The sequence below is a fragment of the Pelodiscus sinensis genome, chromosome 6 (assembly GCF_052426305.1).
Source record: "Pelodiscus sinensis isolate ZL-2025 chromosome 6, ASM5242630v1, whole genome shotgun sequence".
NCBI lineage: Eukaryota > Metazoa > Chordata > Testudines > Trionychidae > Pelodiscus > Pelodiscus sinensis.
In genome coordinates this window covers 71518711-71545312 of record NC_143057.1, presented here as the reverse complement: position 1 = coordinate 71545312, position 26602 = coordinate 71518711, and the positions used below count along the sequence as shown (strand labels likewise).

The following is a 26602-nucleotide window of genomic DNA, read 5'->3' as shown; positions in this document are numbered from 1 at the left end:
CAAAAACAGTGAAGTGAAACAGTCCAAAATTGTCTCTCGTTAAACAGCCAGCTTGTTTTATAAATGATGTAGCAGATACCAAACGAGCATAACACTTCTACCTATTTTTATTAACATGCTTTCTTTTGTTTACAGATAGAGGACCACATTTTGCCAAGCCCTTGTGTGATACAAAGATTGGAAGTAGGGATGTTAACTGTTGGTTATTTTACTAGTCGAGTAGGCGATAGAATTTCCATTGACTACTCGACTAGTCAATAGGCACTTCTGCCTGCAGCCCGGGGCCTGCGGGAAGTCCTGCTGACGTTGGGCTGCACGCGGGCGTGCCAACTTTGAAGTGTACAAGATTCCCCAGTGGGGACTCTTCTGCATTTCAAGGCAGAGCGCAGCATGGAGCCTGGGCTGACTCCGGGCTCCATGCTGTGCTGCTAATTTGAAATGCCACACGGAGACTGGGCTCAGCTGGGGACTCTCCAGCTGATCCCAGGCTACATGCCACATTTCAGCAGAACCTGGGATCAACTGGGGACTCCCCAGCTGACCACGGGTTCCATGCGAAATGTCCCCAGAACCCAGGACCAGTTGGGGACTCCCCAGCTGATCCCGGGTTCCATGGAAATGCCACGCAGCGCTCAGGATCATCTGGGGATTCCCCAGCTGACCCCGGGCTCCATGTGGCGCTGCCACCTTGAACCGCTGCCTAAGTGTTTCAAAGGGGCAGTGCTACACAGCTGATTCCGGGTTCTATGCGGTGCTCCTGCTTTGAAGTACTCCTTCTTTCACCCACTTCACTGCCTCTGATAGAGGCAGCAAGGGGGGTGAGGGAAATCCAGTTAGTTGACTGACTATCCGATAAGCACTTGGTTATCGGATAGTTGACTAGTCCTTAGCATCCTTCATTGTGAGCACTATTCCCTGTAAGCTGGGTGCTTGTATGGCCATTCAGGAGAAATTCCAGTGCTGCCTAGCTGATTAGCAGAGCACTCACAGCTAGGTTTTTGTTTCTCTTGGTGGTGTACATTCACACATGCCTCAGTGCACATTGCAAAATGTATTCCACACATGGATGGAGAAGATTAGAGAAGCTAATTGTTTGGGAAGGCAAAATATCTCCCTTCTCTGCCTTATGATGCTCATTCAAGGGAAGGGCCTGAGGCAGTTGAAGTCCTTGAACTCTGGGGAGTTGAGCTCTCCATGGTGATGCTTTCCCCCCAATCCCCATTGCCTTTATGAGGTGGTGGGGATGGGGAGGCTGCTGCCACCAACCAGCCCCTGTTCGTGGTGGCCCTGGCTGAACACGGGCAGGGACTGCTCTGCTGACTCACGCTGGTCTGGGACGCTGCACCTCTACATTTAAAGTGCAGAGCGACAGCGGTCCAGAGCTGGCACAAGCCAGAACTGCTCGGTCCTGGCTCTAGCTGGCTCCTGTTGCAGCTCTGTGGAGGGCCCCCTTATCAACTAATCGTGTAGTTGATACAAATTGTATCAACTACACAATTAGCCAGATAATTGCAGTTTAACATCCTTTGTTTTCACACCAACCATACTTGAGTCCTTTCAGGGAGAATGGCGAGTAGATCCACATAATAGTTGACCCACCAGGACAGTTCTTCTTAACCCCTTCATCTCTGTCGTAATTTAAGAACAGACATCCCTAATACTAAGTGAAACTGTTCTATGAGGTGTTTTGGCAAGAGATGGAAACTGTAGCTTTTGTTTGGAGTAGTCACATTAAACAGACTGCCTTCGGAAAAGGCACTTGAATGCATTGTCAGCTATTGGCACAAATTGCAATGCTATGTGTATGCATAGTGCTTAAATGAGGAAGTTGTGAATACTTCTTAATGCATATATTTCATCTATTTTGTCAGTGTAGTATAGGTGAGAAAAATGTGACTTCAGAAGTATGGTGATGTACTATTACGTGTTTGGAGTGATGTGCTAATTTGTGTCAGTGTGTGTCATTATTGCATGACAGTGTGGGTGGATACTATGAGAAGGGGAGGCACAGATAATCATTAGTCATCTAGCAAGAACTCAGATGACTTTATGTGTGTAATCTGCTTCTGTCTGAGGGTATTGTGTTGTAAAAAAGATATAGAGATTTTATCCCCTGGAGTTTTAGCTATTACCTGGGAAGGATAGAAGAGGTTGTCAAAAGAACTATTTGTTTCCACCCTTTATGTACAAACCCTTTATGGATTATGATGCCTTTTGTTTTCAGAATATGCCTTTACTTTTCCATTTTTGTATTGCATCCACTCTTCTGGAGAGAAAAATGGATTTATTTACATACGGTATGCAGAATGCATCTATGGTTGAGGGTCAGTTGTATCCCAAGTATATCTGAAGAAAGTAAACCTGTTACAGGTTGGACCTCCCTTGTCCAGCACTCTTGGGATTTGACTGAACTGGAACGTGGGGATTTGCCAGACCAAGGGAGGCTGCCCCATCATAGCCTGTGCTGAACTCCTGCCCCCTGCCTGCCTGCCTGTTAGTGGCTTCCCAGGCTGGAGCTCCCTAGCTGCCGCTGATGGACCCTGAGCTCTGTGGCCAGGGCTGGATCTCTGTTGCTGCTGCTGACCCCTGCTACCTCCCGGCCACAGGAGGAGGATGTTCCACTGCGCCGCCCGCCCCTCCGTGTCTGTCGCCCCCCAGAAACATGTGGCTTCCAGCTGAGTTTCTGCCTTCCTGCCCAACGGCCTGACCATTCTATTCTTGGAATCTGTGAGAGTCCTGGTTAAAGGAGGTACAACCTATACAAATATGTCCAGGATACAAGAATAGGAGAGGAGTTGTTGTTGTTCGTCCATCGTATTCGAAGAGGACCTTGACATCTAACAGGTTATGGACTGTTCATGGTGTGTCCGCAAATGGCTGATAAGGCCGATACGGGCACGGAATGTTCTACCACAGGTCGGGCAGACATGTGTGGGCACCACTGTTGCAGCTTTTGCACCTCTGGCTTTACGGAGTGCTCGCTTCTCTTGTGCTATGGTTGTCCTTCTGGCTTCAGATGTTTGACAGCCTTGGTAGATCAGCGTGTGCCATGTTGATCGGTCTTGTGCCAGGATCTCCCAGGAGGTGGTGTCAATATCCAGGGACTTGAGAGAGGCTTTAAGCGTATCTTTGTATCGCTTCTTTTGTCCCCCATGCGATCGCTTCCCTTGAAACAGCTCACCATAGAAGAGCTGTTTAGGGATGCGATGATCTGGCATCCTTGCAACATGGCCTGCCCAGCGTGTCTGAGCTTTCATCAGCAGGGTGTAAACTGACGGCAGACCTGCTCTAGAAAGGACTTCTGCGTCTGGCACCTTATCCTGCCACCGGATCCTCAGAAGTCTGCGGAGGCAAATCGTGTGGAAGTGGTTCAGTTGCCTAGCGTGCCTCCTGTATACAGTCCAAGTCTCACTGGCGTACATCAGGGTAGTTAACACTACTGCTCGATAGACTTTAAGCTTTGTAGCAAGGCTTATTCCACGGCGGTCCCACACTTTGGTCAACAGTCTGCCGAACACAGAGCTTGCCTTGGCGACTCTGCAGTTGACCTCGATGTCAATTGTCACTGAGCGGGAGAGGGTGCTGCCAAGATATGTAAATTGGTCCACTGCTTGCAGCTTTTGTCCCTTCACTGTGATGGTGGGCACTTGATGCTGAGCTTTTGGAGCTGGCTGGTGCATCACTTCGGTTTTCTTTGTGTTGATGAGAAGGCCGAAGTTGTCGCATGCTGCTGCAAATTTGTCCATGCTGGCTTGCATTTCCTGCTCTGATCCAGCATTCAGGGCGCAGTCATCAGCAAAAAGGAGATCTCATAACACAGTCTCTTTTATCTTGGTGACAGCCTGGAGTCTTCGCAGGTTAAACAATTTCCCATCGGTCCTGTATCTCAGTCTGATTCCCAAGGAACTGTTCTGAAAGGCGTCTGACAGCATGGCTGAAAACATTATGCTGAACAGGGTCGGTGCCAGCACACACCCTTGCTTGACGCCGTTTGTGACGGGAAAGGCCTCTGAAGCTTCTCCATCATCCAAAACACGAGCCGTCATGCCGTCGTGGAACTGACGTACCATCAAGATGAATCTGTCAGGGCACCCAAACTTCGACATGATGCGCCACAGACCTTCGCGACTGACAGTGTCAAAAGCCTTGGTGAGATCCACGAAGGTGGTGTACAGTTCACGATTCTGCTCTTGACACTTCTCTTGAAGCTGTCGGGCTGCGAAGATCATATCCACCGTGCCACGCTCTTTGCGGAAGCCGCACTGTGTCTCGGGTAATAAACCCTGTTCCAGGTGGTTAATCAGACGATTCAGCAACACTCGTGCAAGGATCTTACCTGCGATGGAAAGCAGTGATATTCCTCTATGATTATCGCAAACTTGTCGATTTCCTTTCCTCTTGTAAAGGTGTACGATAGACGCGTCTTTCAGTTCCTGAGGAATAGATCCTTGATTCCAGAAGGACTGGAACAGCTGAGTGAGTTTGTTGACAAGCACTGCACCACCACCCTTATAGACTTCCGCTGGAATCGCATCAGATCCTGGGGCCTTGCCACTGGACAGCTGGCTGATGGCCTGTAAGGTTTCAGTCTCTGATGGTGAGACATCCAGGCTGTGGTTGATATCCGCCTGGGGCATTCTATCAATCGCCTCGTTATTGATGGAAGATGGGCGGTTCAGTACGGATTGGAAGTGCTCAGCCCAACGCTGTAAAATCAGAGCCTTCTCAGTAATGAGAGTTGCACCATCTGAGTCCAGTAGAGGGGAACTCCCTGAGGGCTGAGGTCCATACAAGGATGGACCTTGTATGAGGTCCATACAAGGAGAGGAGTACAATCCTGCTAGTAACAGTTAATTATGCAGCAAAGCTCCACTGTTTTTTTTAACAAAAGTGACACTATTCATTCAAGTTACATTTCTGGCAGAAATATATTTTCCCACAAATTTTTACATGTAATAATATGTAAGAATCCTAGACTTATTCAGTTTGTTTATGAAACTTTGTTATAAACAGCTTCACTGTTGATCTTGTACAATGTTTCCTTTTCGTTGTGAGACTTCTATATCCATGGTTCCCAACCTTATTTATACTGAGGACCAGAAAACCCATTCACAAACTTTTGACAGGCCGGTAACATTTTATTTGCATATATGCAAATAATGAATATGAATATATAATGTTACCAGTCCCCCTCACTTAGCCGTACGCTGCCTCTCAGCTGATAGCTGAGTGCTGCTGACCAGATCACGGCTGCTTTTAGGCTGCCATGACAGGCTCCGCATGGCCCTCCCACCGCGCAGTGAACATCTCTTCCACGTCTGGGAGGAGACCCTGCCCCATCCGGCGCTGGTTGGCTGAGAGGTATGGCAGGACACACCTCTCCCAACAGACATGGCAGGAGGGGAGGCGCTAGATGGTGTGCACCAGTCCTCAGAGCCACTGCTGCCTGGCAGATAGTGGTTCGGGCCGTGGACCAGCATTGGGAATTGCTGTTTTATACAGCAGACAGGGAGATAAAAATGACTTTTTAAAATAGAAAAATGTGACTAAATCCACAGATGTGGCAGGCTGCCACATAGTTCACTCTGCTGGTTGAGTGTAGCACTACCAGTCTTTCCTGTCTCCTCTGTTCTTCATACACTGGTCTGTGCTGGAGATGTGACTTAGCCCTCCAGGTGACCCACAAATATACATAACTTCTTCCAGGATAGCAAAAGTCAAGATAAAAAATCCCCACAAAAAAGGAAGGTTCTTCAGCTTTTCAAGGATTTCTGTTCAGGCCACTCTCTGGAATACCTTTGATTAGTCTTTTTGATTTTAGGGTAAAGTACTTGACCTCCCATGCCTGTTCTCCTGGAGTACCATTTTCAGCTGTTGCTGGGGTTCTGTTCTGTGTATCTTCCCCTGCACCAAGTTAGAGCACTGAGTTTCCGGGCTAGTTCACCTGCAGTACTAGCCTCCTACCTGCGGTTCCACTCCCAGACTGATCTCTTTCAGCCTTTTGGTGTCCATTAAACTATCACCTGCTCTTCCTTAGTTCTGTCCAGGCTGGGAAGCAGGGAATTAATTACAGCTGGGGTATATCTTCTAATGTGCTGTAGCTCAACTAGAAGATGTGGGCCTGATTCAAGGAACCAGTTGATGAAGTTCTGTGGCATGTGTTACACAGGAAATTAAGCTAGAAAATCATATTGATTGCTTCTGACCTTAAAGTCTGTACATCTAAGAGTGTATATTAAATGTTATTTTTTGGCAGCCTAATAAATCCAAGAGGGTGAACGTCTTTGAATAAGCATATTAAAGAGTGTAAGAATCCTGTTTTTAACATATACATTTCAGTATCCATCTATGTTTCAGTATTGGAGAGCAGGATTCTTACATATTCAAATATTCAGTTGGAAATCTGTTTTCAGCATACTTCAAAGAAAAGGCTGTTTTTACAGTAGATCTTGGGAACCCTACCTATTCACAGAGAAGCAGAGTAGGGTCATGTCTTCACTAAACAGAAGATCATTGTTGTCTCAATTGATCTTCCCGAGTTTGATTTAGCGAGTCTAGTTAAATCTTACTAAATCAAACTTAGAGAGCACCCCCATCGGCAGGTGGTACTCTTCCACAGGCAGGAGTAAGGGAAGCCAATGAGAATGTTTGCTTCCATTGGCCTCCCATTATGGGGATGGCAGGGAAACTAAAAAAAAAAAAAATTATGTTGATTCCAGCTACATAATTAACATAGCTGAAGTTGCGTATCTTGATTCAGCCTTCCCTTTTAGTGTAGATCTGGCCTAGGGTTATGTTCTCCTCCAGCGTGACAGAGAATCAGAATAGATGTGATAGGCCTAATCTCCAGTCCTCAGCCTGACTTTTATTTAGCTTGAGTTCTGTCAAGACTATATACTTGCACAAGACAAACATCTGTATTGATACTCGTCTAACGTTTTAAGTGAAGGTGAAATTGTTTTGAAGTAATGTTTTGAATTTTTTTTCCAGACACAGCCCCCTTCTACAGTTACAACAAAGGCACCAGATATGAAGCCCACCGAAACAAAGGTATGAAGTCCTAAGGAATGAATCTTTGCGATTTGTGACCTTGATTTTACTTCAGATTCCATCGCTAACTCATTAAGAGTACATCTACACAGCACCCTTACCTCGAAATAAGCTACCTTATATCGAGGTAATATAAGTACCTTATATCGAGGTAATTTTGAAATAGCTTATTTAGAAAATTGGCACTGTCTACACAGTACCAAATTTCAAAATAAAGCGCTATTCTAAAACATCCCTTAACCCTCGTGGAACAAGGGTTAAAGGGATGCCGGAATAACACCCATTTTGAAATAACGGGCACATTTAAAGACACAGAATAGCTATTTCGGGAGACTTCTGGTATCCTGAAATATTGCCACTGTCTAGATGTAACCTAAGTGACCTTGATAGAGCCACTTTTCGGTACCGTAATTTCCACATCTCCAAAATAGTGTATTTTGTATGAAAAGCACTTCAGCAACTGTGGATTAAATTAATTACTAATATAGCATTTCAGCTTATTCAGAGACTCTGAATTATAAACTTAGTTCCTGATCCTGCAAATCCTTTATTACAGGTATAATTTTATTTATGTGAATAGTCCCATGTGAATTGTCCTAATCCAGGATTTGGGCCTTACTTAGTGAATGTGAAACACATGTTCTCATTATTTATACTGTCATTCCTTTCTACTACCTTCCTTCCTTTTTTCTTCTAACCTTGTACTGTGTCTTCAGTAAGATTGCAAGCTCCTCAGCACAAGGAGCTGTTTCGTTTATGTATTTATAGAAAGGGACCTTAATCCTGATTTGGACTTTTTGGTCACTATCATAAAATTAAAAGTATGATAATGATGATTTTCCTTCTCTCTGCCTGTGTTATATTCTTGCTAAGGATCAAAATATTGAAACTTATAAAAATTCTGCACTCTAGAATAGGGTTCTTGCTCATTTAAATACCTTGTCAGCTTTCCAAACCAGATCAGGTAGGGAACAATAAAGTGGTGTAAGACAGGGATTTTTCTAATGTTATATGTATGTGAACCTAATGCCAGACTGGTAGGCCTAAGTCTGATCATGTCCCTTTGAGGTGGAGTCCACTGTCAGCCTGTTTATATTTGTTAGGATTAGGGGAGAATCCATTTATCATTCTGTAGTCTGATTGAGCAAGTGATGTTTCATTTGCCAAACTTCTACAAATAAACAGTAAAAGTTAAAATTTCAAAGCTGTAGCATCTCTAAAATCCCCAACTACTTGAGATTATCAAAATACTTCTGGGTAAAAAGCATCTTTCTTTTTCCTTTGTGCCACTTGTGCCAATTCAAATAGAGCAATGCTGTAATTCTTCAAGGAAATTTATTGAGTTCTTCTAGCAGTCATTGCTATAATGGATGTCAAAATGCCTAATTTAGAAATCTTAATCTCCACACACAGTCCACAAGAGCCAGCTACTATATCTGACAATAAAACAGACACTTATTAAAATATCATCTAATCCTGCAAAATCATCACTACTCATAAATGTAGAGATTTGTTTTTGTCAATCACTAATTTAAGATGTTTGCTTATGATCAGGGCTCGCCAAGTGGCGGCAAGCCCTACTCGCCAGCCGTGTGGTTCGGCATGCTGCGCGTGCGCTAACCATGCTGCGCATGCGCTAACCATGCTGCACGGCTGTGCTGTCTTGTAATCTACTTGCCACAGGTGAGTAGATTACACTAATTGTCAAGCCCTGCTTATGATGACAGATTAATTATGAACCCACATGAAAGAGCAAACTTACTCCTAACGTCCTCTTTAGATGTGGCATTATCTACATGATGGCAACCAGCTGGCCATCTGTTAACAGATCCAAAATAAGCATATTTGCAGGAAAAAAAACCTTACCTATGGTAAAGGGCCATGAAGTCCTGCCCTGCAACACTTGGGGACTCTTGAGCATGGAGTCCTGCAGAAAATTACTGGCCTGCCATTACAAAGGTAGAAGTGATGCTGCTTTTCCTTGCCTTTTAATAGCTCATATATAGTTCATATTTCCTCCTTGAAGGGGAATTGGGGCATCCAGAGGAATCTCCTTGGAAGGAAACAGAGTTTCTCGGGAATAGAGCTCCTTGAATGTCAACTGTTATTTCCTGTTCGTAAGGGCCTCCTTCTAGTCGGGACCCCATTCCCAGTGATCTGCTTCTCAATTGGTGTCTGTGCCCTTGCCTCTGCTCTTCAGAGGCCTATTTCTCATTTCTGTTCTCTTCTATCTTTTCCCTTGCCCCTGAACTGTAAAGACCCATTCCTGCTCCTTTTTTGCCTTCAAAGCTGAATGTCTGATCTCCTTCCCTGAAAGTATGATCAGCTTTGCCCTGTGCAGGTGGGAGCCACTGCAGCTATAGCAGGGCTAAGGGTTGATGCTTCATGGGGTTACCATGTATGAACCTCAAGGCTTTGTGTGCAGGTGGCCGGTTGGTTGATTGAAATGGGGAGGGGAGAAAGAGAGCAGTGAGGGTGCTGTGGAGGGAAGAGGTGAGCGGGTTGGGTGATGGAAGTGCTGCGGGGGGATGAGCAGAGCTTAGGAAGGAGGGCAGTTTTATTTTAGTGGTCCTACTTTGAATGCATATTTGGGGACCCATCATGAATCATACCTCTGATCAGCAGAAACCTAGCTGCCAATAAAATAAGTCTGAAGAGGGAATGCCATGAAGGTGTATAAACTTAAATAAACACAACCAAAGAGGAGTTGTCCTTCAGATCCTGGAAAGCTTCTTTACATCTTCAAGTGTACCTATTTTGAAATGTAACTTCTTTGTTGAATGACAAATAAAGCTAGCCTCCAATTACAGTTCCTCTCCCCCTTCCTACAAGACTGGGTACCTCTCACTGTTCTTTCACTTTGCCTGTCCATCTCCTTGATGAACTCTGAAAGCAAGATCCTGATTGTTTGTTTGTTTACCCTCTTGTAAGGTCTAAACAGACAGGAAGAGGTTCAGTTTCATTTACAAACAAAAACACACCTGGTTACAGATTTTATTTCCTACTATTACCGATCTGATGCCGTTTGTCCTGTGAACAAGTCTGTTTAATGTATTTTTGTAAAATTAACATTGTCTCCTCCCCAAAAAATGTAAAACAAAAACCATCCAGTAAATGTACCACTAAATTCAGAGAAAGCACTACTTGCACTATAAGAAAATAGTCACATGTGGTTACTAATAAAAGTATTGGTAAAGTGAGCAGCACGTAAATTTGAATTTAACTCTCAGTAACAAATAACTCTTGCAGTCTGTCCAGCTATTTTCATTTACAATTATAAATGGTAGCAAAATACTTGTATCACATCTTTCCTGCAAGTCTCTGTTTCTTGGGAAATGTATTTAAGAAAATCCCTGAATTTGTACTTTAATACCAGGCTACTTCAAGCCATAGCCAGACCAGCGGACAGCAGTCTCGCAGCAGGAAGAGAAACAAGGTTCAGGTGATGCACAATTGACTGTCACTCTGTCTGCAGTCACAGCAGCAGCAGCAGCATGTTTTCACCATGTAGCACTTACCCCCTGAAGCATGAACTAATAATCTTCTGTTTCAGTTTTTCATTTATCATGCTTATTCATACCGTAGTCTTCCTTATGGGCCCAACACACCTTAGAGAGCAATTGTCACAAACAAACACTTTGTCTGTTGCATTTCCTTTTTGTGCCAAACTTCAGCTAAAGGCAGCTCATGGCAAACATCTGTTGTTTTAATTCATAATGTAGTAACATTAGAACAAAATTTCTAGCTTCATCTCTGCACAGATATATAATGTTCTTGGACCAGAAGAGCTGGCAGATTAGGATGTTTGTTTTAATAGATGATTTACTTGACTGATTGTGTTAAGTGTGTGTATCAGAATATGTACGTGTCTTTGTATGCATATATATATAAAAGTATGCATGGTATATACCTACTACATAGACCCCAGCAGTAGGGGGTCTTGAACCCACTGGCTATAACAAACAAATGGCTTGGATCCCCAGAGGATTCCTTGTAGAGGATGAACTGTAGTGTGCAAATGCATGCATACAAACTGTGACTGCACCTGAGAAACAAAGCTTCTTGATCAATTTTAAAGTATGTGGAAAGTCTAGAAAGTATCAGTACGTTTAAAATGTGTGGTCTATGAGGTGAAGTAATTTATTTTCGGTGTGGAGTACAAGGAATTTCACTCATTACCTCAAAAGTATTCCCTGCTTTCTGTAATTTGCATTATTATTTACTGAATACATTATGATGTGGTGCTATATACCTTAATCTTCAGCTTCAGAATCTTTGCACATGCACACACAACCTCAGAATTTCACATGTATATCTATTGTGAATCAGTACATAGGTTCATATAGATATATATTTATTAATTGTTGCACATTATTAATAGACTGTTTAGTAAACTTCACAGAGGGATCAACTAATGCATGTAAAACAAATTCCACTAAATGGTTTATAATGACTCTGAAGTAAAGGAAGAAAGCTTACAAAATTACAGTAGACAAATTGCACATTGAGATAAGTCAAGTGGTTATATCCATTGCTTTATTTTAAATGTGGTTCTATTGTAGAAGACTCTGAAGATATTTCCTTATTAGTTTCTCTGACTCTAAAAGTGCCTGCCTTACAAGTAAAAATACCTGTTTTCTAAGTGATAGTCTGAAGTTTAGCTTCAGATGTAAAAATCAACTTTCCATACGGTCACTGGAGCCATGCTTTCACTCAGTATTTATGCAGCTAAAACTTAGAAAGAAAGCTGTTAACTATACATGATTCTCTGAAATCTCCAGCTAACTCTCCAATAGCTGTGTTAACTTTGCAGAAGTACAGTAAAACCCCTAAAAATAATAATAAAATCAGGCCATATCAACTACATGGCAAACCATTGCAGAGTAATGCTGCTCAGAGAGGGTATGTCTACACTACCACCCTAGTTCGAACTAGGGTGGTTAATGTAGGCAACCCGAGTTGCAAATGAAGCCCGGGATTTGAATTTCCCGGGCTTCATTTGCATATTGCCGGGCGCTGCCATTTTTAAATGTCCGCTAGTTCGGACTCCGTGCCCGGTGGCTACACGCGGCACGAACTAGGTAGTTCGGATTAGGCTTCCTATTCCGAACTACCGTTACTCTTCGTGGAACGAGGTGTACCAGTAGTTCAGAATAGGAAGCCTAGTCCGAACTACCTAGTTCGTGCCGCGTGTAGCCGCGGGCACGGAGTCCGAACTAGCGGACATTTAAAAATGGTGGCGCCCGGCAATATGCAAATGAAGCCCAGGAAATTCAAATCCCGGGCTTCATTTGCAACTCCGGTTGCCTACATTAACCACCCTAATTTGAACTAGGGTGGTAGTGAAGACATACCCAGACATATGTGATGGACATAGCTGTGCTGGCAGAATACCTAAGGGTAAATGCTGCTTTTCTGGCAAAAGTGCACTTTTACTGATATATCTCTGGCTAGTTTATTCTAGAAAATTAGATTGACCTAGCTTTGTTACTCATAGGTGTGAAGAAAAATACACACCACAGACGAACATAGTTATGATGATCTAAGTCCTTGTGTAGATGATAGTAGATTGACAGAAGAATTTATCCATTGACTTAGGTACTGCCGCTCTGGGAGGTGAATTTATTATAGCAATGGAAGAGCCCCGCTCATCACTGTAATAATTGCTTGTGCTTAGTGGTTTAAATGCAGACATAGCCTTATTTTGCTTGGGGAGATGAATAAGCTATGTCTACAAAAGCACAGTTATGCTAGTATAGCTGTGTCCACACTGGGAGTGTTTTGCCAGGATAGTACACCAATATATCTATACTGGCAAAGCTCACCTGATGTAGACGTGGTCTCAGTAGAGTAACCAGATATGATTAGAAGCTTCTGTCTTCAGTAACTTTTCTAATAATAACCACACTGCTTTATTTGTTTGTAGGAATTCATAACCTTGCATACACAAGACAGTGATTATACTTTCTGTACTTTGCATTTAGATGATTAATAGAAATATCATTTTGATGTGGCTAAAAAACCCTTCAGTTTGGGAAACTGGAATTATTGGTTATCTTTGCTCATTTCTCTTATTTCATGGCCCAAGTAAAATGGTATATGTAAATCATATATGTGCCTGTGTGTGAGTATTTATCCTCTATGTTTTGGCCCTGCTCTGGTAACTTAATGCATGAAGAGGGTCCTGTGCCCATGTGTGGTAAACTGGAGGATGAGGGCATTATTTATTTTTAATTCAAATATATTTGAGTGTTTGTGTGTGTAAAATAGGCAGTATATTTTAAAACATAAGATAGTCATCATTAAAAAGAACTAATCTGTTTTGATCTGTTGTTCTGAAGCTACTTTCTTATATATTTTAGTCCACACAGGCTGCAAAAACAGAACCTGGAAAAGTAGCACAGTCCGCGAAGGTAAGCTATTACTTCTGCTGCTTCTGTTGAATCATTGTGTGTGCCTCTTCTTCAGAAGTGTTAATAAGTGTGCCGCTACTGGAACAGAGGCTCCCCAGAGGCTTCTTATATGGGAGAAGAAAACAAACTTGCACGTAGATGAGGTTGGAAGTGGAGTCCAGGGTGTCAGGAGTTGACATAGCACACTTTTTGGAGCTCAGATGCTGTTGGGCTTCCCCTCTCCCAGAAGATTTTTAAGTAGAAACCAGCATTAATCCCACCCTGTGTCTTCTGTCTTTTTAGGGCATGTCTGGGTGGAAAAGAATAGAGAACTCTGATGTCACTGACTATAAGGGAAGGAAGTTGCTCTTAGAGCTTGGTGCAAAGTCTGTTTTGCTGCATGGCTGCCTTGGAATTCACAATGATACTTTCTAGACTTCTCCTGCTTGCTTTCCTGCAGAGTTTTCCTAGGGAGAGGAATAGGGAGCCCTATCTGCCTAGTAAATATCAGGTTTTTAAAAGTTGTTTCTTTTCTATCTTCTTTGGTTGGCAGGTGAAGGAACCTTTGAAAACTGGTTTAAAAAAATCCTATCAACCTAAAGAAAAGAAAAGCAGAATGATTCAGGTTTTTTTTGCAAGAGCATATGCAAAGCTTTATTCCATTTTTATTTTTGCAGAAGGTGAAAATACACCTTTATAAAGAAAGATAACCCATACTTACGGGTTCTGCCAAGATGTTTTCTCTCAAACTTTGAATTGTGACTGAATGAAGAGAAATTAATTTCCACAAACCCCAATTGTTCTTTTTCTCATATAGCTGTACTAGCTGAGTTTGAACTGTGCCTTGCCTTGAGATTACTTAAGAGGCAAAAGGGAAAATTGTGCATCCCTAACAATTGGAAAATAATAATTTCCTTTTTCTCTAAATTGTCTAGCAGAACATATGAATGTTACATATATATTAAACTAGTCTAAAAATCATTAAGGGAAGACCTCTTAACAGTTAAATATTTCCTAATATACTCTACTATATCTGTATTATTGACAGCCAGCTGATTCTCAGACTAAACATCAGTCTGAAGAGAAGCAAAAGAAATCTGGTGGGGTGAGTTATTTACATTTTTTTTCTGCTTTTGGTTGGTTGGTCAGTTTGTTAGTTTCTCAAAACAAAAACACAATAATACGAACATCTGTCATATACATTAATAGCTGAAGCAAAATGCAGGACAATGTAGCACTTTAAAGACTAACAAGATGGTTTATTAGATGATGAGCTTTCGTGGGCCAGACCCACTTCCTCAGATCAAATAGTGGAAGAAAATTGAGGATGTGGGTCTGGCCCACGAAAGCTCATCATCTAATAAATCATCTTGTTAGTCTTTAAAGTGCTACATTGTCCTGCATTTTGCTTCAGCTACCCCAGACTAACACGGCTACATTTCTATCACTATTATACATTAATAGCATATTTATGATTATACAGGCAAAAAGCCCATCCAAATCTTCTGTAGCAAAAAGTTCCAAGCAAACTAGTCCAGGAAAAACAGTCACCAGTCAGACTGAACAGTCAACGCAAGTGTCTTCAATAGAAGAATCAAAGGTAAAGCAGAAGTTGTGATTTGTTTGTTTGTTTGTATTGAGGGAGAACCTACTAGCCCTAGCCACAGTTCCCATTGTGCTAGGCATGTGCAAACACTGAACAAAAAGTTTGTGTCCCAAAGACAGACTGCCTTTTTTTGAAGGCATACGTGACAAAGATTTTTGTGCTGCATTAAACTAAAGTCTAAGCTATATTAAGCATGTATAAAACGTAACTCTTTGGGATTTAATGGGACCTTTTGCATTTTGCTAATTTAACCTTAATACCTTGAATGTACTTATTCAAAAGCACTGAGAATAGTGTGCAAGTGTTTCCACGGTATGTTTTAATTTAATACATTTTAATAGGTATTGTGCAATAAGGAGGCTCAGCCTCTCTTCAGATCCCTCTCAAGCCATTCTTAGCTCTGTAAGATGTTTGGATGTTTTTGAAGTTGAACCATATAAACTCACTGGCAGTTGCAGGCCTACCTAAGCCAGAAGTACTGCATATTTGAGACTCTTGACACATTACTCTGTAAGCTTTGTACTGCCGTTCTTTTCTTATGTCTGCACTGCAATATAAGCTTAGGGATGATAGAACTCAAGTTAGTAGCCTCTGGCTTTGTTAACCTAGGGCCTGAGCATATACATTGAGTTGTAACCCACATTAGGAATTGTTGAATACTGAGTTACAAGCTGGAGCTCCAGTGGATTATGCAAGACTTCCTAGCTTCCTCCCAAAATGTGGTTCCTCTAGCTCTTTGTTCATGGTACAGTGTAGGAAATCTCAACTGTTCACTAAACTTGACTGTTCGAAGGAAAAGAAGTTCCTTTTTTATTGTGGAATACTTGGGAGGTTCTGACCATGAGTTCAATGGGGTGGTATTGACACTGTGAAGGAATAGGACTAGAGGTGAAAGTAAGCCAGTGCAGTGCTCTGGCAAGAAGTCAGCTGGCTGGGACACTTAGCTGCAGGGTGAGGGGCAGGGTGCTCCCAGCTTGGCTCCTGGCTTCCTGCAGGCTTCTGTGCTAGAAGGAGACAGCCAGGCAGATTAGAGGGGCTGTCTGGGGGTCCTCCACCCCCACCATCCTCTGGGATAGGGTTGCCAGGTATCCAGTTTTGAACCGGACAGTCCAGTATTTGAGGATTCTGACCGGGAAAAAATTTAAGGTATGTTTTAGGTAAGTTTTATTATTATTAGGAGTATCACGCTGCGTTAGTGTGTCTACCAGCCAGGCAATACGGAACTATATGAGGGGGCAGGGCTGGGGCAGGAGGAAATCCCCGGGGCTGGACTCGCTCATGCTTCGCCGGGACTGTGCGTGGGACGGGCAGCACCCTGGGATATGCGTGCGCCTGAATCAGTCCTGCTCCCCACCGGCCAATTCTCTCCCCCTGCTGTCCCCTCCTCGGCCAGCCCCGCTCCCTCTGACCCCCTCCTGGCCAGACCTGCTTCCCGCCGGCCGGTCCCCCCCCATCTCCTCCAGCCAGCCCTGCTCCCCCTAACCCCTCCCATCTCCCCTGACCCCCCCCATCTCTCCCAGCCAGCCCTGCTCCCCCTAACCTCTCCCATGTTTCAGGGGTTGGGAGGTCTACAGCTGCATAGCCATGTGGTTTTCTCTTGTTTTCTGTGATTAGGGAGTGAGGGCAAAGTGCAGAGCTTGCTTCCTTCCTCTCATTGTCCGGGGGGAGGCAGAGGAGGAATGCAGCTGACCCTCACTCCCTTGTCACATCAAAAAAACCCAAAACCAAACCAAACCACTGCAACTGGGTAAGTGTAGCTACAGCCCCCTCACCTCCTGAAATGGTGCCCTTGCCTTTCCATCCCTAAGTCCCGCTGCTCTGAGCCCCTCATACTCCGCTGCCCTGAGCCTTTTGTACAATCCAACCCTGACTCCTGCATCCCTCTCCCCATCCACCTGTCCTAACTCCTGCATCTCCCCACACAACCCAACCCACTTCCCTGAGCCCTCTCTAGACTTCCCCCGCCCTTAAATCTCTTATGGGTACTGTGGTATTGCCAACACTACCCCACCCTAAAACCCCACCCTTCTATGGGTGCCAGGTTATGATAGGACAGTGTTCGTAAGAAATTTAAGTTACTTTGACCCCTGTATAGGACTTCACACAGGCTCAGTCAGAACCTCCACCTCCAGTCCCTAGGGAGACCCTAGGTTAGCATATTTTGTTTGTAGGCAGAAGAGGGTGTTAGGCTTACATTGCAGTGTAAACATATCCTTTGTCCGTTTGTCCCACTTTTTCCTTCCTTAATACAACATGTCAGCAGATAGGGGAGCTATGGTCAATCAAGGGTGTGTTCTTTGCTCTATTTAACAGATGAGCGCTGCCCTATTTAATGGTTGGCTCCATACCATGGCAAGTGTTCCAGGCAGCTAGTGGTGTGCTGATGACTGGCCCACATGTAGAAGAGGAGTGAGCTGGCAGTATGCACATGTGCAGCACTCCCTCACAGCCTGAAGGACTGATGGCAGTTTAGGGAGAGGGGAAAGAAGAACAAGAGGAGTAAATGTACAGGAGTCCAGGAGAAAAAGAGGGTGGAAAACAAAGTGGAAGAATTAACATTCAGATTACTCTGTCATTGAGTTGGGGTATGTTTACACTTCAGTGGATGTGTGATTGCAGTGCCAGATGAGATACCCACACTAGCTTTAGTGTAGCTTCCATGATTGAAAATAAGTGTAGAGACATCATCATGGACCCCAACCTGGGGCGGTACAAACACGTTTGGAACGTGAGGTGCATATCTGTGGTGGTGTTCTATGCTGCTGCCTCTGGACAACTATATGTAGTCATGCTAGCCAGATTAAAGCTAGTGTGGACATTCCTACCTGAGCTGCAGTCACACCTTTGATTGCAGCTCAGAGCTATTCTGGGACTTGGTGACTCAGGCTAGATAATATGGAACAAGAGGCCAGCATCATTTCTTGTACATCTGAAGTATGAAGACTTCCTGGACTGTAAAGCCCTCCATCTTTTATAGGGAATGAATTAGTCCTAGAAAATTGTAGGTAATCATCCCATGATTTGTAGCAGATTTTGAGATCTGAGACTTCACACATTTATTTTACCTTCTGTATTTTTGCTTTGTCTCCTTGATTTCCTATCCTCTCGTGCTGTCTTCATGACTTCCCTTTCTTGACAAGTCTTACTTCAGGGAGATGAATCTGTTTCTGGAGCAGGCTGTGCCAGATTGTGCAGTTCTTTGTAGCTCCCACGTAATGGAAGGCTTTAAGGGGAGATTTCCTAAACTACTACTTCTTGACATTTTCAAAGAGTCAGAAATGAAGGCTGGGGAATATACCATGTTTGTCTTGGTTATTAGGCACTTCTTTACATCCAGGGTGTTTTCAGCTTTATGTCTGTGGGGTGGCAGGTGGTGTTACTGAAGAATCATAACAGATACCGTGACTCCCCACATACTCTCTGGACTTTTCTTCAGGCTCTGTGTAAGTGCAAAATTTGCCTCTGTCACCAACAAAAGCTGGTCCAATAAAAGATACTACCTCAGACATCTTGTGTCTCTAATATCTTGGGACCAACATAGCTACAACACTGCAAACAAACCGTTTTATTGTATGTTATAGACTTGAGACCACCCAAAATGCACTAAAATAGGTAATTATCGCAGAGTATAATAGTCCTTTTTATAAAATACTTGTTAAACTTTAGTACCATTTGCTTTTTTAAGGAACTTTCTCCTCAGCATGTAGTTTGTTCTAGGCTACATTTTCTCAGTGTAACCAGAGGAATAAAAGAGAGAATGCCACTAAAACTGAACTTTTCCTTCAGCACTGACTGTAGCTTAGTAGAATTAACAACTTGTTTCTGAAATACATGTGATCAGGTTTTTATTCTTGAACTTTGCACAAAAGTTGTATTGACATTAAAGTAGGTTATGTACTGGAATAGGACATTTATATTCTGGTTTGACTTTTTTTTCTTTTTGAAATTATCTGCACAAAGTCATATAAACATAAACTCTCCTATTTTTTACCCTAGCCTAACACTGAAAATAAATCACTAGCTAGTGGTGCAGCTGGTGCAGCTATAGTTGGTGCAGTCACTGCTGCTGGTTTGGTTGCTACTGCTGATAAGCCAAGTACTGAGGTAGGTAATTATAGTCTAACACAAGTCAGCTGCTTTGTATAAACCTAACCCCTTTACACTTGTTTTCACCACTATTTTTGCTTTTTTTCAGACTAAAGAAAATAAATCAGTGCCTCCATCTTCAGCTGTTGAAGCCGCACCTAGTAAGCCACCTCAGGAAGTAGGTAACAGTATACAGACATGTAAGCCCTCATGTGTAAACCACAATTTTCCCACTCAGTAGATTTGGGAAAAGCTACCAGTGCTTTCAATAATACTTCAGTATATTTCATATTTTAAAAATATATCTTTATAAAATATTAACTAATTAATCAGCCAACTACAAATAATAATCTTGTTTCTGAAATGGAGAGATATCTGGTAAATTATCTTTGAATGTCTGTTGAACTTCTGCTGATTCAAAGCAAGTTTCTAGTTTGGTTTCCAGGAGGTCTCTGCAAAGGATCTGTTCCCTTCACCCTTCTTATTACTCCAGTAAACAGTATCATTTATATACCCTGCCATCAGTGACCTAAGTTGCAATGACCTGCATTGAACCAGAGAGGAAAAGTAAACGCTACTGAAGTTCATTCCATACTTCCCTCAGTATTGTGTTGTTTCCTTGTGCTAGTAATCCAACATGAGACTTTAAGATCATGTTTGATGAATCTATGCTAAATTTCAGGTGTCCCCAATAGATTTTCTTGCTCTCCTTTTTCGCAGAAATAATCAATCTCTTTATTATCATGTTTTTGGCACACTGTTGCACCATATGACGGTCTTATCTGATTGTTATTGATGTTATAATATTAAGCAAAAATCCACTAGAATTTCATAACTCCCCCCCCACCACCACCACACACACACTTTAAATCACTAGAACTAGAAACTTAGCTGAAATGAGAAGGGGCAGTTGAAAATTCTAGTGCTAGAACAGTTTATTGTATGTTAGCTTTTCCTGTTTGGCCAAACGAAATCCTGGCTTTGCCCCCCTTGCAGTTTGAAAGCTGGCCAAACTGCATAGCTCTGGTTCTCCATAGGCTGGTCTTAAAGGGTTAGTATCTTGGTTAATAATGCAAAAATGACCTTCCATAAAAGGCTACATTAATGTAATCACAATGGCGTGTCATATTTAATGGTCGTTTTAAATAGAGATGCTAGATCACAGATTTATTTGATTTAACAAGCAGTAGACTACTGGAATTGACTCTATATAATGGACAGGTTTTCTTCTATGACCCTAGGCTTATTTGATGAGTACTTCCCATTGTTGAGAGTTGACTGAAGATAGGGGAGAAGATTCTTGCAAATTTCAGTTAATTCCCTTGTATGCATGAATGACGTTGACAAGCACAACATTAAAGTTTTACATTCTCCAGTATTCGCATAATAAAACTAAATGTAAACTATTTTTGTTAGATTTGAGGAGAGATTTTAAAACTTTTACTGTTTCTTTCATTGTGATATATCTTTACATGCTATGTAGTGCCTTGACTTATATAACTGTCCACTTATTTTTCTAGTCTGATGTAGATAAGGCTTTAGATGACCTGATAGGGACTCTAGGCGAACCAGAAGAACATGTTCCTCCCAGTCCAGTCTACACTGGCCCAGAAATTACGGTACTGAGTTTCTTATGTTATTTATTATTATATGGGCTAAGTAATTATCCCTGTGATCTCATAACGTTTTAAATATATTCACAATTTCTTTATAAAACATAAGGAATACCTGCCTCCCACAGAATCTAGTATTATTTTAGCTATTAAGAAATCTTGCAAATATAGGTATACCATAGAATACAGTAGCAAAGGGGAAAAAATAGCCCCTTGCTTGGTCACCAAATATGGGCTTTTCTGATAGATTTACAAAATAATTTTTGTTTTTAATCAAAATTGTTGAAAGCCCAGAGAAAAAAACTTGGCTAGGGGGAAGGGAAATCTTTCTATTGACTTTTTTACGTGCCCCGTATAAAGCATTAGGAATCTGAGAAGATGATAATTTCTAAATTTAGATGTGGCAGAATGGAAGAGAGAAGAGAGGTTGCAAGCCCAGTCGATAGGGAGGGTATTGAAGTTGTTACTAGCAATGGAGAGGTAAGGAAGTGGAGTAGACCAGGGGGTTCCCAAAATACCTAAAAATCACATCTACATTAAAAGGTTGAGATTAACCTCGTACTTGACTCTGTCTCTTCTCAGAAGTGGGATTAGTGAGTGTGTGTCAGTGTGATTGGCCCCTTGAAGAGGGAACTGGTTTGTTAGTTTTGCCTGAGTTGGAAAAATAAAACTGTAGAAAGAGATGCTGGGTACGACAGTGGGTTCTTTGTGAGCTGGAGAGAAGGGCAGCTTATTACAAGGTAGAAAGTCATTTTATATACTTATCTTTGTAAATTAGTAGCTTAAACTTGGTTTCAACAAACACTAGCACAACAATATTAACTACTTTTCTTTTTTAATTACAGGATACATTTTCTTCTGCATATATTGAAGAACTTGGTAAACGAGAGGGTGCTATCCCACCAGCGTACAGAAAATTATTGGAGGTAATAAAGGTGTGTGTGTGTGTGTGTGTGTGTGTGTGTGTGTGTGTGTGTGTGTGTGTGTGTGTGTGTGTGTGTGTGTGTGTTGCATACAATAGAGTTCTGTTTTTGTGGTGGGATTATCTTCGCTTTACCACAGGGCTAACTTTTCTTTCAGGATAAAGGAGATGGCAAAGCTGTACCTCCAGAAAAAACAGAACTACCACCTCAGGTGAGTTTAGATTCATAACTCAAAAGGTAAAATTAAGTCGTCATCAAGTTCTTGGTTAAATTCTCATTAACTTCCTCTAACATCAGAAAAATGCTGAATTCCAGGAAGTGCTTGACCACTTGCATTTCCTGTTGAAATCAATGGGAAGCCTGTGAAGTTTGGGCACAGTATTTTTAGTTAACATTGTCTCGGAAAACTGAAAGAAATTGAAACAACTAAATCTGAGCAATTGAACTTGATAATATGAGACAAGCTATTGACAGTTATGCATGCAGGAGCCCTTTAATACTTTGTGTGGCAAAGAATGCTTAAATTTGTGTGCTTCATAGGATCATAAGAATGTCCATAGTGGGCCAGATAATCTATCCTACTATCTTGTTTTCTGATTGTGGCCAATGCTAGGTACTTTAGAAGGAATGTACAGAACAGGTAATGAAGTGATTCACCCCCATCACCCATTCCCAGCTTCTGACAAACTGAGGCTGAGGACACCATCTCAGCTAATAGCTATCAATGGACCACTAATATCTTTTTTTTTTTTTTGAACCCTGATATAACGTTGGCCTTCACAACATCCTTTGTCTAGGAGTTCCATAGATTGACTGTCATTCCCTCAGACTAGAGTTTCATTTCCCAGTAAATTTACAAATAAAAGAAAATGAAAAGCTGATGTGAAGTATCTGAAGAAGTGTTTGAGATGTGTTCTTTCTGTGGCTGCTCTGAGACAAAAGTATAACACTGACCCCTTAAATACATATTGCTTCTCCAAGCACAAACAAATTGTGAACTAAATATTGACAGCCATTGACCTTTGAATGTTAACCTTAATCTACTGTGTGATTTTTTTTGTTTAGAAACCGATGACAGATGACGATATTGCAGATGCTCTGTCATCTGATTTTACCTGTAGTACTCCTGCTCATGGAGAAGAGAAAAAAACTCTGAAAGAGGTATTGATTTTGCCAACTGAGGATTTTTTAACTTTGGACTTTTATACACTTTTTGGAAATTCTGCCAGTAACCAATTGCTTCCTTTTCTCCTTACAAAAAAGAAGCCGACAGGAGAAGAAGAAATTGTACAAGTACAGTCAGCAAGTTCGGTCAAGAGTTCTGTTCCTCCTAAGGAGAAAAAACCAAAGCTGGATGAGGTATAGATATACTCTTTTTTCTGAATACTTTAATTATAATGCTGTAGCTGAATTTATGCCAAGATGTTGAACACCCTCGGCTTCAGTTGAAATTCTATTGAACATCTGAATTCCAATGGGAATTGCAGATGCTGAGGGCCTCTGAGGCATTCTCTACATGTTACAGGATTGGGCCTGAGTGGTCCAGGAATTCTGCTTTTGAAGTTATCTGCAGGGATCCTATAAGACCAATAAAGTTAGTGTGTGAGCTGGTTACAAAAATGAGCTTGTGTTTTTAGTGGTGTGGGGTACTTTTTAATATCAGGATATGATTTCATCCCCTTATACGTGTAAAACTGACCTGTCCTTCCCATATCTGGAAAGATAATATGTAATTTTTTGTTTCAGTCAAGACCATACAGTGTGGGTAGTCATTGACTGTAGTACAGGTTAGACCTCCTTGGTCCAGCACCCTTGGGACCTGACTGATCCCGGACAAGGGAGCTTGCTGGACCAAGAGAGGTCTAGGAGAGGGAGGGTGCCAGCCTCCCAGCTGGGTTCCTCTCTCCAGCCTCCCGCCCTGTGAACTGCAGCAGACCCCTAGAGGTCCCAGCCTGCTGACCTCACGGCAGCTGTGCCACATCTCCTGGCAGCCCTGGTGGCTTTTCTGCCCTGCCTGCTGCAGGCTCTGCTGCCCCATGGGCTCTGCTGGCCCCACTGGCTGGTTCTGTTCTGAGCTCTGTGCTGAGTTCTCTAGTCCAGCAACATCTGTGGTCTCCCAGACCAGAGCGTCCTGGACCACAGAGATTCAACCTGCATAGGGAGTCTCTGCTTTCCTGTCTCTGAGGAATTTTTTAATTTGATTGAAACTACTGAATGTGATGAGAGGGCAGCAGATGGCAAACTCTTATGTTAAGGAAATTGTGAAGCAGAGCGGACACAAAAGCACGTTGCTTAGCGCCATACATTGAGAAGGAGACATGTAAGGCAAACCCTGTGCCTTTTTATAAATAATCACAGTGTGATTTGCATGTTTTCTTACATCCAGGCAGCAATGAGTGACGATGCACTTGAAGCCCTTGTTGACACCCTTGGTGCACCAGAACCCGAACCCAAAGAAGATCTTAGTTCCATTGCAGAAATCTCAGAGGTATAATTGAGTTTGTATTGTATCAGCTCCCAAAACTCCATTTTTCTAGGTGTACAAATGCAGAATAGGAAAACAATCCTTGCCCCAAAGAAATTACTTAATGACAAAAAACAGACAAGGGAAGCAGAAATGAGATATAAGTGGCCAGAAGATGGACCAGAGTAATGAATGGTGTGCTTCTTGTCAGTTATACTTTAATATATTTCTAATCGTTTGTCTTTTATCTGTGTTTTCCTCTCTAGATGTTGGGTTTGGAGGTGGAGGGAGTTGGTTACAATTAATAATATTTTTCTCTTGTAAATGATTCCTATCTGACTTTTTTCTGATTTTTGTTTTCAACCTGAATCTCTCCAATGTCCCTCTTAACTTTTAGTGCTCATTTGGTATTTAATCTCTGCATGTTTTGAGTTTTATCTTTACATCTAACACCATTCACCTTATTAGCTTTACATTATTTTATCCCTTGTCCATATTCAGTAATGGCACAAAGCAGGGAGTGACAGGAAGGCAATGGAGAATTAGTTGCTCTTGTGGTGTCTGGAGTGCTGGTGCTAGTGCTGAACTTGATAGAAGGCATGGTGTGAAGAGCTAACGGGCAGGAGAGTCTAGAATCGCTGAGGGAAAGCGTCTAGAGGAGCTGAGTGCTTTGGAGCTCATGGAAGGACTCTGGAGGTATTAAGGGGTGCACTGTTGGGATTCAGTGTCCCCAGATAGTTGCCTGTGGGTCCAGTGGAGGAGGGATTCAGTCCTACACCCTTAATCTCTTTTCTGCTGCTAGTGATGCCAGGCTTGTGGAGGCTACCAAGAGAATTGGGAGCTTTGTATTATGCCCCCTGAAGCATGTCAAGGCAGTGGCCAGTGAAGTTTGTGTCTCCAGGTCGTTTTTAAAGTGTAACACGTCATGGCTATTTTCTGCACTAGTATTAATTACAAAACAATGGTTTTTTCCCTAAGCCTTCCACGCTTACCATATAGATGTGGCATGAATAGGCTATAGAAGTGTAGATTGGCTTAATCTGACTTTAGTACCTTTTTAGAACACGTCACTTAGATTGCAAATGATCCTTTTTAGTGAAGAGGGAGTATTGGTGGGTTTTCCTGAAATTTCTGTTTATCTGTATCTGTGTCCTCTTCTTCAGGCAAAAGCCAAAGAAAAAAAAATACAGAAGCCTGGTGAACGTGATGATACAATTCCTCCAGAATACAGATTGAAACCTGCACTGGTAATTTTTCATCTGTACTTTCCTTTGTTGTGTCACAGGCAGATAGTGAAGTTGAGGAAAATAAGTGGTGGAGCTCTATTAGTGACTAACACTGAGTGCATTCTGTGTGGATGGGTCTTGTATCCCACAGCCCTGTCACTTTCTTTATGGGTTCACTTGGAACTCTCTGCTGTCCCTCACAGTAATGTGCTGATGTCAGAGAAAGGAACATGTAGATTTACAAACAGTGTTGGCATTTATTTGGACTAGTTTCTCATGGAAAGTGCCAGAAGCATTATTTTATAACTGGACATGTCACTTGTATATAAATAAATATGTCTGGGGAGCTCATTCATGTAGTATAAGGGCCTCACAAACACAATAGAGAAGTATTATCCATATTTTACCAATGGGAACACAGAAGATTTGTTCAGAATTGTCAGTACTGATACAGTTAACAATGTTTCAACTGTCCTCATTAGATTGCAGTAGTATAGAATCATAGAATAGAATCATAGGGTTGAAAGAGACCTCAGGAGGTCATCAAGTCCAACCCCCTGCTAAAAGCAGAACCAACCACAGCTAAATCATTCCAGCCAGGGCTTTGTCAAGCCAAGACTTAAAAACCTCTAGGGTTGGAGATTCCACCAGCTCCCTAGGTAACCCATTCCATACTTGACCACCCTCCTAGTAAAATAGTTTTTCCTAATATCCAACCTAAACCTCCCTCCCCACTTGACACCATTGCTCCTCATTCTGCCATCTGTCACAACTAAGAACAGCCTCTCTCCATCCTCTTTGGATCCTTCCTTCATGGAGTTGAAGGCTGCTATCAAATCCTCCCTCACTCTTCTCTTCTGTAGTCTAAATAAGCCCAAATCCCTCAGACTCTGCATGTAAGTGCTCCAGCCTCCTAATAATTTTTGTTGCCCTCTGCTGGACTTTTTCCAACATGCCCACATCCATTCTGTAATTGGGGAGGAGGGGGTTTCAAAACTGGATGTAGTACTCCAGATGTGGCCTCACCAGTGCCGAATAAGTAGCACGTTCCATTCTGAGTGGGGCAATTCTTACCTCTCAAAGTATGTCTAGATTACATGGCTCCATCGACGGAACCATGTAAACTAGTTTACCCAGCATAGGCAAAGAAGCAGGGATTTAAATTATCCCCTCTTCATTAAAATAAACATGGTGGCCGCGCTGTGCCGACGATCAGCTGATCCGGCACAACGCGGTAGTCTA

At 42.4% G+C, this 26602-nt stretch overlaps 1 protein-coding gene across 7 annotated transcripts in view; it reads left to right on the top strand.

The window, feature by feature from the left end:
- CAST (calpastatin) overlaps positions 1-26602 on the top strand; it is a 98814-nt gene that overhangs the window by 46905 nt on the left and 25307 nt on the right. For 5 of the 7 annotated variants that reach the window (XM_089779317.1, XM_089779316.1, XM_075932101.2 and 2 more), the window contains 14 exons: positions 6991-7050; positions 10427-10492; positions 13413-13463; positions 14491-14547; positions 14926-15042; positions 19045-19152; positions 19244-19312; positions 20655-20753; positions 21593-21673; positions 21828-21881; positions 22736-22831; positions 22934-23029; positions 24057-24158; positions 25298-25381. In XM_089779317.1, the coding sequence (XP_089635443.1) occupies positions 6991-7050; positions 10427-10492; positions 13413-13463; positions 14491-14547; positions 14926-15042; positions 19045-19152; positions 19244-19312; positions 20655-20753; positions 21593-21673; positions 21828-21881; positions 22736-22831; positions 22934-23029; positions 24057-24158; positions 25298-25381 (1140 nt within the window). The remainder of the gene's footprint in view (positions 1-6990; positions 7051-10426; positions 10493-13412; positions 13464-14490; positions 14548-14925; positions 15043-19044; positions 19153-19243; positions 19313-20654; positions 20754-21592; positions 21674-21827; positions 21882-22735; positions 22832-22933; positions 23030-24056; positions 24159-25297; positions 25382-26602) is intronic. The other 2 variants (XM_014571325.4, XM_006118683.5) reach the window with 1 other exon arrangement.